At 39.8% G+C, this 12440-nt stretch overlaps 1 protein-coding gene across 7 annotated transcripts in view; it reads right to left on the reverse strand.

The window, feature by feature from the left end:
* Positions 1–2393: 2393 nt before the first annotated feature.
* Positions 2394–12440, reverse strand: part of LOC109077386 (signal-induced proliferation-associated 1-like protein 1) — a 72338-nt gene continuing 62291 nt past the window's right edge. For 3 of the 7 annotated variants that reach the window (XM_042777792.1, XM_042777794.1, XM_042777793.1), the window contains 11 exons: positions 12265–12417; positions 11975–12099; positions 8107–8204; positions 6390–6829; positions 5902–6126; positions 5362–5521; positions 4885–5107; positions 4219–4392; positions 3065–3176; positions 2892–2970; positions 2394–2752 (listed from right to left, as the gene is read on the reverse strand). In XM_042777792.1, the coding sequence (XP_042633726.1) occupies positions 2609–2752; positions 2892–2970; positions 3065–3176; positions 4219–4392; positions 4885–5107; positions 5362–5521; positions 5902–6126; positions 6390–6829; positions 8107–8204; positions 11975–12099; positions 12265–12417 (1933 nt within the window). In that variant the 3' untranslated portion in view covers positions 2394–2608. The remainder of the gene's footprint in view (positions 2753–2891; positions 2971–3064; positions 3177–4218; positions 4393–4884; positions 5108–5361; positions 5522–5901; positions 6127–6389; positions 6830–8106; positions 8205–11974; positions 12100–12264; positions 12418–12440) is intronic. The other 4 variants (XM_042777797.1, XM_042777796.1, XM_042777795.1 and 1 more) reach the window with 4 other exon arrangements.

Below are 12440 nucleotides of genomic sequence, written 5' to 3' on the forward strand. Positions count from 1 at the left end.
TTTTTTTATTATTATTATTTATTTATGAAACCTTAATACTGTAATCACTGGAAAGTCTCTTTTTAAACCTCTACACTTTACAAAGAAGATGAACAGTATATGTAAACAGTACTTTTTGTTTGTAATTGTAATGCTCCTTTTTAAAATGTGCACATCATTAAAAACACAATTCTTTAAAGTTTAGATGGAGAATATATGGAGTAACGTCTAATGACACAATATAAAAGAGATCAAGGAAGGGAAAACAATCCCAGCCTGATCTCTCTCAAAAGTGACTGCATACGTAAGAACAAGAAACAACATCAAGAGCAATATGTTTATGCATGTCCATAAACCAATAGATTCCTACAAAACAAAACTGAAAAAAAAGAGTGCAAAGAAATTTAAATAAGGAAGCTAAGAACAAAATTAGAAGAGATAAGAGATAAAGAATGAATTTTTTTTAGAGATATAGAATTAATTTTTTTTTCGATATTTACCTTGAACAAAGCCATTTGTGTTTAAAAATGAATAAGGATATGTGAGAATGTTAAAAAAATGAATACCAAACCAGAGGGGAGAGATGTGAGAATAAATAGCAGTCGTGTTTTCTGCAGCAAAACCTGGAATGGACACTAATAATCTCATGTCGTGATGAATACTAATAATCTCACGTCGTTCTCCATGTTGTGCAGGTCATCAGAAGTTTTGACCGAGGCAAAATGTTTGGCAACTCTTAGTGTGTCGTTCTCTGCTGACATCGGGAGGCACTTTCTGAGACACTTCGAGTGATTCCTACAACAGAATCGATTATGACTGCTCACTTTTCACAAACTCAAATCGTAGTTACCTCCGGATCCATTGTGCACATCTTCATTATACTGAGAAACCAGCTAGCGTTTCCTAAACAGTATAAGCAGGCCCTGCGAACCAGAAAATGGAGATCTATACAATATACATTACATGGGTCAGTGATATAAGTAGGGCGGGATTTTTGATATTTGATGACTGACCTTCTTGCTCTGGGAATGCCACTATGTTCAGACGAGGGACTAAGGAACTGACAACTAGAGCAAAGTGCTATAACCGGGTGTGAGATTACAGGGAAGTTGTTCAATATTATTGATCCCAGACAGTGAACCAGGCTCTTAACTAAGCCGTCCCTCTGGTTCTGCGCTTATTGTGCAATGATGGCCACAGCACCAGAGAAATGACTCTGTGTGAGTGCATTCTTTCTGAGGCTAGTTCCTGTGAGCAGCCCATTGCATTTTTCCCGAGAACTCATTTTTCCTGTTATGAGTTCGCATATGTCTATGAAACTGCTCCTAGTTTTTTTTCTCCTTCCTTTTTTCCTTTTTCTCAGAAATCCTCTCATCCCTGATATTGAATCCAATACCTGTGTATCTACTTTCATAGCGTTATCTCATGTTTGAATGGAAGGTTTCCATCACTATGGGTGTGTATAGGCAACGTAGAAAAACAAACTTGAATAGATTAGAGCTGAAGTCAAGTGAGACGATCACTTATTACCACTAGATGGCACTAAAGCAACACAATAGCAGACTAGGGCACCATAACTCACACAACAAAAACATACTGCAGCTCAGGCAGAACTCTACTAAAAATAAAAATAATACCAAAAATAAAAACAGAGTCCAATTGAAGTGACATCTTCTGAAATAAACACTATTCACAGATGTCCGCACGCATAGAGAATCATAATTGATTACTCATAACATAAACTGAATAAATAACTGAACTGTTCCCAAAATAAGACTTGTCCATAAATTCCAGACTTATAGGATCTTCAGCGTTCATACCATAGACTTGAGATGTACTTGAGAGAAATCGAGGCAGGATATTGCCAAAGTCATTATATTTGCAAGTCCGGTCCCCAGGACAAGGATTTAGACTCCCTGCTATTGCTTCAATTGATGTTGAGAAGAAACATCACAACACACGTTTTGACTTCATTATGAGCAAATCACTTCATGCCACCCCAGAAAAACAATGTTCCTTCGTTTGAAACACAAATGGTATCTGAAGAGCAGGGTGGTGGCATGTGGTTTTTGTATTTTTTTTTTGAGAGAATGTGGGGAGGGTTTTTCTACTGTTGGGGACAAAAGCGAACTCCAAAACCACAACGACGCCGCGAAATGTTACGACATGGTGCTGGATGCTGAAATATGTAGCAGAGGAGTCTTCTACTCTGACTCTGAGGCAGGGGGTCTTCATGGAGCAGAATGTCAGGTTGTCAGGGCTAAGTAGGGCACAGGAGGGACAACAGTGGAACAGCCTGGAAGGCAGAGGCTGGTATCACAGTCAGTTACTAGTTACTCCTGTGGGCATTTCTAATGATGTCCCGGGGGATCTAGAGAGGAAAAGTCATCACAGAAATGGGCTAAATATTTGTATTTTTGCCCTCGCCTGGATTTGAGCCATGTCAAAATTGGTCATTATCACCACAGACGTGTTGATAGCTTGTAAAGGAATGCTAATGTGAACATCAAATTACTTTGAATTGTGAATGGACAATTCTCAATCAGGTCTCACTTGGGAGTAAAAGTCTCTCCCACGTCTGTCTGGTCCTCGAGAAGTCTATTGATCTTGCCTGTCTTCTGCAGATGGCTCAGTTCAGATCGATGGTGTTAAAGACCCACTCCGTGAACTTCTTGAGCTTGGCAGCGGAGCTTTGAGACTCTTCTTGCAGCCTCTGATTGTCCTCCCAAAGCCTCTTAATTTGTGCCTGCAGTTTCAGTTTCTCTTCCCTTTCCTGAAGGACAAGAAAAACACGGTGAGAGAAGGATAAAGGTGAGGGCCAATACACTCACTTTAAAATTTCAGCAGAGCCTAGAGTTACTAGGGTTGTAGCAGTCAAAGAGTTGGTTCTGAATATTGTAAGTTCTCCTCACTTTCTTCAAGTCCTCCTGCAACATCTTCACCAGAGCTTCCAGCTGAGAAACTTTCCCACTGTAGCTTGAAGGCCCCTCACTAACAGAAGAGCCAAAGTTAGGACAAAACGAATGACGTGCAAAGAAACCACATTCACAAAAAATAGGAATTACAGATTGGATGGTGGATGTACCTTGGGGAGAGTCTGGTGTGGGGCACAGGCTGCAGCTCTACATGCTGAGGACTGAGTGAAGTTTCTCCTCTCTGACTGATGTCTTGAGAACTAAACATAAACCCTCGCTGCACTGAGAGGGGAATGAAGAACAAGAGTGTGATGGAGTTGAGAGAGAGATGATGATGTGATGACAAGCAGAGCATTAATTTAACTGGGAAGGCAGCATTAGGCATATGATAAAGCAGCTCCTCGAGCTTAACACAGACGATGATTTCACATCTGTCCATCAGTGCAAGTCCTCAGGGGACATTCCCATTTATATAACAGCACTTCACTCATTATTCTAAATCCTTATATTTCAGCAAATCATGATATGACACAAAATGGATCAATCCTTAACCTCATAAGCCTAAATAACTATAAAGTTTGAAGACATATCAAGTTATTGACACCTAGTAATGGGTGTTTCTTTAACTACCCACTTTTGGCCCTGTGATCTGTTATTAAACTCCCTTAAAACACTTTCCACTCTCTCATTAGGTTATTTTCACACTCTCATTCATGTCATGTCTCAGTCATGGCCTAATGGTTAGAGAGTCAGACTTGTAACCCAAAGGGTCGTGGGTTCGCGGGTCATTACCGGCAGGAATTGTAGGCGGGGTGAGTGAATGTACAGCGCTCTCTTCTACCCTCAATATCCAGGACTGAGGTGCCCTCGAGCAAGGTAGCAAACTCCCAATTGCTCACCAGCAGCCAAAAAAAGTAAAGGCTGCCTACTGTTCCGGGTGTGTGCTCACATGTCATGTCACTTTCACTAATTTTACAGTCACAGGAGAATTCTCTCATTTTTTCATAAACATACTCATCACAAGCACCATTCCCTCCAAAAGTTAATTTATGAGTGTTGTTGATAACATTTTGTGGTGGTAATGACAGTCATGGCAAGTTTTTTATCTTTGGAATAAAATGGTCTATGCTTTTATCTTGCTAAAGCTAATTTTATGAATCGTTAGTTACATAGTGTAGCTTTAACAATCAAACCCTGGCATATGAAAGTGCCCTTACATTATTAATAAAAAAAAAACTCCCTTCTACAAAAGATGGACAGGTGGATTGTGCAAAGCTGTGACAAAGCTGAGAAGGAGAGATAAAGAAAAGAGAAATGGGCTCACTGCGTTGTGGTCTTCTCTCACCCTCGAAAGCATTGGCAACATCTACGAGGTGGGTCCAGTCCAGGCCGCTGTCTGTGTCCGTGTCTGGGAGGGGCATGAGACCCAGTTCAGGAGGAGGTGGCCTCTGTCGCTCGTGCAGGTCTGCTAGAGAGGTGTCAGACGCTGAGAGGTCACCTAACACATAGCCAATGAGAAACCATGAGGTGTTGTGTGGGTGTGTGTGTGTGTGTGTGTGTGTGTGTGTGTGTGTGTGTGTGTGTGCATGTGTGTGATTGTGTGCTTTTGCCCAGCTTGTGGAGTGTGACTCTTACACAACATCTAAAGGAGCACTATCAACTTTAATGGAACTACACTGCAATGCACTTTTATAACTTGCAGTGCTGAGTGAAAAAGTAAAAATCTTTCCAGACAATAAAACATTTAGCTGAATTTTAGCTTTGAAGTTATAGTAATATTTTATGTTTGTTAAATGCACAGTCTCATTTTTTTCCACTAGAATTGGTTTGAGATCAAACAGTAATTGGTGGAGCCCCTGCAGTCATGTCCCGGACCCCCTGTTGATGACTCCAGGCTTAATAGATTTGAAATTTAGCAATTTCAGGACATATCTATAGAATGTGCTAGCCTGTAACAGCACTCTGACCCAATCATGACTGGCTTTCTCACCATGCATTTTGATGCCCATTTTGTAGGAAGGTCTGCGCAGTGGGGCGCCACGGGTGGTCGGTGAACGTGGAAGGGTAGAGCAGCTGAAGAGCACCTCGCTGGCCAGAGCCTGCTCCAGAACTGAATCTCCCAGAGACGGCAGCCGCTGACCCCGGTATATACTCTCATCTGACAGGGTGCGGTGCAGAGAACGCCTCCCTGAGCTCACTGGACCTGAGGAGGACTGCAGGGAAGACAAGGGAAGGGATATATGACTGATGTCACTGACCCTCTATTACCGTTCACACCAAGAACAATAACCATAAAGATAACTATAATGATAACTATACAAATAAAAATGAGAACAATTATATTGCAATTTTGATTAATCATTCATCCCTAATACCAGATGTAAACAGGGCCATTGATGCAATTGGCCAACTTTATTCAAAAATGGAGCACACTGGCTTAGTATTATAGTTCTTTCAGTTGACAGACCTTGTTCTTGTGCTGTTTGGATGGGGGACTTTCTGGCGTCACAAGTTTCTTCAGATCTTCTTCCACTGTGGACTTGCACATGGCTTGAGGAGAGTGCAGATCCCTAAGAGAGGGCCTGGACTGAGAAGACCCGGGGTCTGTCCCCTCACCCTGTGGTCGTCTGAAGAACAAAATTGAATTAAAACATGAAATTGTTGCCTGTTATTTTCATGGCAACAATTTCCATATTTACAGGACCACTATTCACAGATTTCATTTCACTGTAATTACTCTTCTTCTCCAGAAGGTGGCAGTCACGTATTGGTAACAAATTTATTGCCACTGAAGAGGAAGGTCAGAGAGAGCAAAAACAACTACATCAAACCTAACTGTATATAAAACAACTTGTGACAAATTTATTCAACAGGACTGTAACTACTCTGTGATTTATGAACCTGTGCCTTTGTTTATCTTTTCAAACATCACTCCTTTACACCTTAATAATCCAGTCACACATCTTCCAGCCATCCATCATACCAACAGCCAAGCTCCTTTACTTACTTGCGTGTGTCCCCAAAGTCCACAGAGTTGATGGTGCTGCCTGGTTTCCTCCAGCCGATCAGGTATTTGCTAGTGGCCCCCTGGCGCGGATAGAAACTCTTAGGGCCAGGTGACACTGAGCTCTGGGAGGAGGAGGAGGAGGAGGGGGAGGTGGCTGAGGAAGACTCTTCACGTGGGGAGCTATGGCTAGAGCTCAGGACTGCAGGGCTAACAGAGTGACGTGTGCTGAGGAAGAGCCAGATAAGGGAAAACATGTCTAGACTATCTCAGAAAATAAATATTTTACATACTTTATAGTATGTATATGTATATAAAGTATATATGTATAAAATATTCCTAGTACAAACATTTGATACAGTATATCAAAGAACTGAATTAACATTCAAACACTGGATCACATTTCTAGATACATCCTCAAGCTACAAAACTAAGAGTTCTGGGTATTTGCTAAGTTGCTGCTAAAAAAAATCCAATACCAAAACACATACCTAGAATAAGAGGCCATGTCACTCAGACTGTAGGAACTGCCATCCCGGACCAGTAGATGGGTCGGTGGGCTTCGGGTAGTAGGCGGCACATCTGCAGGGGACACTGGGGACTCAGCAGCAGGAGGGGACCTCTCAAGCACCCTCCTGCCCCCTTCTGTGGGGCTGTGCCAAGGTGAGGGAGCTCTTTCTCTGGCACCAGTAGCTCCCACAGCCAGCAGAGAGCTGGAGCTCCCATGTGTGGGGCCGTATGATGTAGCATCGATGCCGCTGTCCGCTGAAGCACCCTGCAGATACCCACCACCAAGTCCGTTCGGCTCAGAGTCCGGCTGGTCTGCTATCCCTCCACTGCCCAGATCATACCACTTGTCATCGCTGTGACCGCCACTAGACGTGGTGCTGGAGAGCGTATTACTGCTCGAGTGGGAGTACGGACCTTCAGACTGTAAGAAAAAGGTCATATATTCAGAAGAGGTCATATATTCAGAAAGAGCTACAATAAAAGCAAACTAGATTTCCCACCACAATAAGCAATTTCTTAGAAAAAAATAAACAAACAATGCTTAACTGCTTATTAATATTTGAAAAATTTTGGTCTGCTAAATCAAAGCTGACCAACAAAATGTGGTGCAATCAACACACAAAAATAAAACAGGAAATTATATCATAGAGAGGACCCCTGGAGACCTTCATGAATGCCTGCTATTAAACAAATGCTTATTGTTCATCAGCCTGGGGAAAAAAATAAAAAATCTAGAACGACATGGCAAGGTTAGTTCAGGCTGTACAATGATGTGTTGTGCAACTCCCCAAAAACTTAATGAGATTCATCAATAAATTATTCATCACTTAATAGATTGATATTAAAAAACACTTTCTACATTGAAAAAAGCATTTTAAAACATAAAAAAAAATTAACTCATGTATTTAAGAAAAAATGTTTTGTTAGGAAAATGTTTTACTTAATGCTGAAGCCACATTACATTGTCAGAGTAATTAAATATTTTTTTTTCTTGAAAATGATATAAAAGTGTTCTCAAAATCATAAAAGCCAACATGAATACAAGGAGTACATTTTCTCACACATTTCTGTTCAAAAGTTTTGAGGTCAGTAAGATTTGGCAATGTTTTTCAAGATGCATTTATTTGATCAAAACGTAGTAAAAACAGTAATATTATCACAATTCAAAATAACTATTTCTATTTTCATATAATTTAAAATGAAATTTATTTCTGTGATGGCAAAGCTGAATTTTCAGCAGTCATTACTCCAGTCTTCAGTGTCGCATGATCCTTCAGAAATCATTCAAATTTGATGATTTGATGTTCAAAAAAACATATTTATTAACTTCTTATTAATCTTTTTAAACTGTGCTGCTTAATCTTGTTGTGGAAACTGCGATACTGTCACTTCTGATCAATTTAATGTATCCTTGCAGAATAAAGGTATTAATTTCTTTAAAAAAAACTTATTGACCCCAAAATTTTGAACAATAGTGTATATGTTATTGACCCAGTTGCTAAGGTGTTCTGAGTGGATTTCAGGCTTAAAGGATTACTTTTAAGTAACCTTCTAACCAACATATTTGCTTAGTGTTAACAAACAAATTTTTAACTAACAATAATTAATGTTTGTGGTATTGAATAATCACGCTCTACACTTAAAGCTCCTTTAGTGAAGTGGTTTAAGAGCAGTTATGTGCAGCAGTCAAGAACCCACCTGGCTGCCCTTCTTGGGTGAAAGGTGAATGACCTGTTCCTGTCTCTGGATGCGTGGGCCGCCTGAGTAGGACGAGCTCGATTTAGTGACTGGAGCATCTACAGAACATAATAGATAAGAATGCATTAGAAAACAGGACATTAGACGGTAATTAAGAGAAAAAACACTCTGGTGAATACTGAAAATGAAGGCAAAACAGCAGGGAGGAAACACACACACACACACACTTGAGACTCATTTAGATGAGCAATATCATAAACAAAGCCCAAAGAAGACATGGATATGTGCACGCACACGCACACACAATGCATACATGCACACATGATAAAACATAACATAAAAATCAATACATAATACAGAGACATATACATAATTATACATAATCAAAAGTTTGATTTCCAAGCAATCTAATTTGACCAATAAATCTAACGCAGTCTGTACTGATTTCATTACAGGATACTGAGTGTAAATGAAACTATTGTGTAATTGTTGGCTGTTACATAATGGCCAGCATAACAAAAATAGATGGTACAAGCAATTTCACGAGGGGGAGGGGATGGATGGACAGGAAGCAGAACGTCAGAAAAGATACAAACTTGAAATTATCCTAAAATATCAGACACTTTGTGCATCAGATTTCACACAGACTGATTACACAGGCTTTAAGACATAATCGAGTGGACATACATTTGTGAAAAGATTAGGGGAAAAGGTCATTTCTTTGTACATGCATGAGCCACTGGACTTCAGAGGGGGGGAATTCCTTTTGAGCTTTATGAAAAGGCTTTCCTTCCCCTCCTGACACGCAACTTCCTGTCTCTACCTCCCTTCAGCGATTCAAAGCTGAATTTGAATTTCAAAGCTCAATTTGAACAAACCACAATTTTTTAAGACAAAATCAAAAACTCTTTAATCAATTCAAATTCATTCCTGAATAAACAATTTTGTGCTAGCATGCTTTAGAAAAATGGAAAATTGCTTAAAAAAAAAAATCTAGAAATGACTGGGAAAAGTATAAGCTCAGATGTCAATGAGCAACATAAAATGTCAGAAATCTGCCAAAAATTGGAAAGCGTAGCCCTTCTATGCCTCATATGGTTTTATGTCACTTGCCTTCCAGCCTTCCATAGGATTTTTTTACTGGCCTCCCTCCCTCTTCCACCTTCTTATATCTGTCTTCTTCTAATAACAATTTCTGTATTGTTTATTCATCAACAGTTCTTTTTATACATCCTAAGATTTGGACTAATTATTTTACTAATATGTAGAATCGGTTTTCATGTGTAACGGCTATTTAACTCACTTTTTTATTTTTATTTAATTTTGTTCTTTTTGTGGTGAATAATGTCTTAAATTAAACCATTTTAAATTAAATATCTATAGAAAATAGAAAATATTTATTTTTAATTTTCAGTGTAGTTTGAGGTTCAAAGACACCCTAAAAGAAAAAACTGGCATACAGTAGGTCAGCATTTGGCGACTGACCTCTCATGCTCCAAACAGTCGACTGCAATCATGAGAGCGGCGTATAATTCTAGGCTGTGGTAACATTTACAGCAAGGGTTATATAGTTTACTGGGCCGAACGGCTCAGATGTGTTTTGCGTGGGATGGACCCTGCTATTACAGTCCGAGTCTCTGAGAGGTCACATAGCGGAGCTAAAAAGGGCCAAAATGTGGAGATGGGCCGCTGGACCACAACAATCAGAGAAGCTGAAAACTGTAAGATTGTTTCGGAGAAATATACAAAAGAGGGGACATTAATGGAGACAGAAAGTGAGAGACAGACACAGTGGAGGCAGCAAGACTGCCTGCAAGTCCTGCAGTGTTATAAAAAATGGGAATATTCCTGTCAAACACAGGAGATGTGGAGAAGCCAAGGAATGGAGAGAGAAAGAGAAACAAGAAAAATACGCAGAAAGGGGGTGGCAGTGTGAGTCACAGCACACTTGGACCTTGAAGAGTGAGAGGAGAGGAGTGCTAGAGGCACAAAAAGCGCTGCTTACACAACCATACCAGCAGGAAAGAAGAGGTATTTCTGTCTTTGCATGAACCCATACACAGCCTGCTGTTCAGAGACACCATTTATGTTTGCTGCCTTTCACTGGACACAGCTTACTTTCAAAGGCAATGCCTGATCTACTAAGCGCTCTAAGGTTGAGGTTATATAAGAGAGAGGTATTCAGGGGGAGAGAAGGATCAGATGATCTGCTGTGTGTTAGAAAGGCGAGAAGACCGAATGGAGCCGACCTGCTGTCAAAAACAAGTGTGGCCCCAAAAAAAAGGAATCCGTCAAGGCCAGGTGGATAATGAACGAAACCACACAGCCTACAGCAAGGCAACTAAAACCCTCAGAAGAAGTGTTTCAATGCACTGGATTTCATGCTAGCACGTGTGTTTTAAAGAGTTTGCCCGAGTTCTTAAAACAATACATCACTTTAAGTGTTTTCTAATGAAATCACTTGAGAAGAAAGACAAGGTTTTTAAATATCTTCAAGTGAATTTGAATGGCGCTTGCCTGTGTAGCCACCTCTATGCTAAGGTGTCGTGGGTGGTTGCCTGGACATTGCTATGCGGTTGCTAAGGTGTTCTAAATGGTTACTTACAGGCTCAAGTCAAAAGAGTCTGCCCTCAAGTCTCTTTGATGTTCTGATACCCAGATCCTTCCTTCAATGCAAGTCTATGGGATTTTTTTTTGTTTTTGCCCTCTTTATCATAGACCAGGTAAAAATTGTAAGTCTGGGCTCTTTGAGAAGTAATAGCACACCTTTCCTCAACAAGCCACATGATTTGAGGAACCATGTCTGTTGCATCAGTGTTGGTACTGTTAACTAAAACTACCGAAATATTGTTTTTAGTAATTAAAATAAAGCTGAAATAAAAAGAGAGAGAGAAATATTAGATTAAAAAGTTTAAACCAAAAAAAAAAAAAAGAATATTTTTGATGAAAATAGGAAATATTTCTTATATGAAAATTATCTTAAAAAACCTAATGAATTGATGAAAGCAGATTCAAATTATTAAAACAAACTAAAAATAAAAACTGAAAATATAATTAAGCTAATTCAAAATATTAATAAAATTTATAACAGTATAGAAATAATATTAAAAGAACTCTGCATAGCAAAAATGGTGAGGGCAAGCGGATATATTGGTTATAACTGTTATACTCTATAAATAGCAATTGAACGGCCTGTTGTTAGTTTTTTTAAATAATTTTTTTTTAAATGTACAAAATCAGAAAGTTCTCTGTATTATTTACATAATTGGCTGAGAGACTATTCATTCAGGCAAAATGGACATTGTAACTGAAATATGGTCATAACTGAAAAATGAATCAGAATCGAACACAAACCAAAAGCTTGTGAAACAGAATTGAATCCGATCTGGAAATATGCATTGATACCCAGCTCTAACAGTGATATTTTCAAATATAGCTTGATAAAAGCATCTGATTTAAGAAATGCTTGAAGACTGCTTACAGGAAGTGGTGTTACTGTTAAATTAAGTACAATTTAAATTTTGTGTCTTGAGGGTTTATGAATGTCGTCATTCTTTGATGCTTGAAGTCTAGAAGTCTATAATCATGCTTCATTCAAATATCGAGCACTAAAGGCCTCAGAGCCCAGTAATAGGAGTACTATTTCTGTCATCATGTGTTTCAAAAACTTCAGTTTTTGAATATTCACTGCCATTCTTCTCTCTCCATTCTCCTTTTTCAACCTTTCAATCAAGTTAATGGTTTTGTTTAGCTCATTCATTTTTTCCAGCAGTGTTTCTTCATTGATCTTTTCCTTTCTTACTTCCAGACACCTTACATTTATCCCCCTCCCTTTTAATAATTCATCACTGATGGAGTGTGGTCTGACCTGATGGTGGTCTGTCAGAGCCGTCCTCCACTCTGGGCCAGCTGGGGGTCGACTTGCCGCTGCTTCCATCCTCTGCCCCCATTTGCCGCTCCGTTGGGAGAGGAGAGTGCCTGTTGTGTGCAAATCTATAACGGAAACATAAACATGCATATGCTGTTAATAGCAATCATCATTTTGCGGTCGATGCAACAGCCATCCTGTCATAAAAAATGCTGTGTGAAAGCTTGAACAGATAAAGCAGTGAGATGACTGGGTGATTAAGGGATGGACAGTTTTTGGTAGAGCCTCACCCCTCTGGCATGGACTTCTGCCTCCAGTGAGCGGAGCTCCCTGAGCCCGTGTCACTGGAGCAGGAGAGGTTACTGGGGGAACTTCGGTTGTGCGGCGAGCGACCCAACATGAGAGAGGAGGTCAGGGCATAGTTCTCAGAACCTGGAGACACCCTGAGAGAGGTAGAGAAAGAGCG

Source organism: Cyprinus carpio, chromosome A20 (assembly GCF_018340385.1).
Source record: "Cyprinus carpio isolate SPL01 chromosome A20, ASM1834038v1, whole genome shotgun sequence".
NCBI lineage: Eukaryota > Metazoa > Chordata > Actinopteri > Cypriniformes > Cyprinidae > Cyprinus > Cyprinus carpio.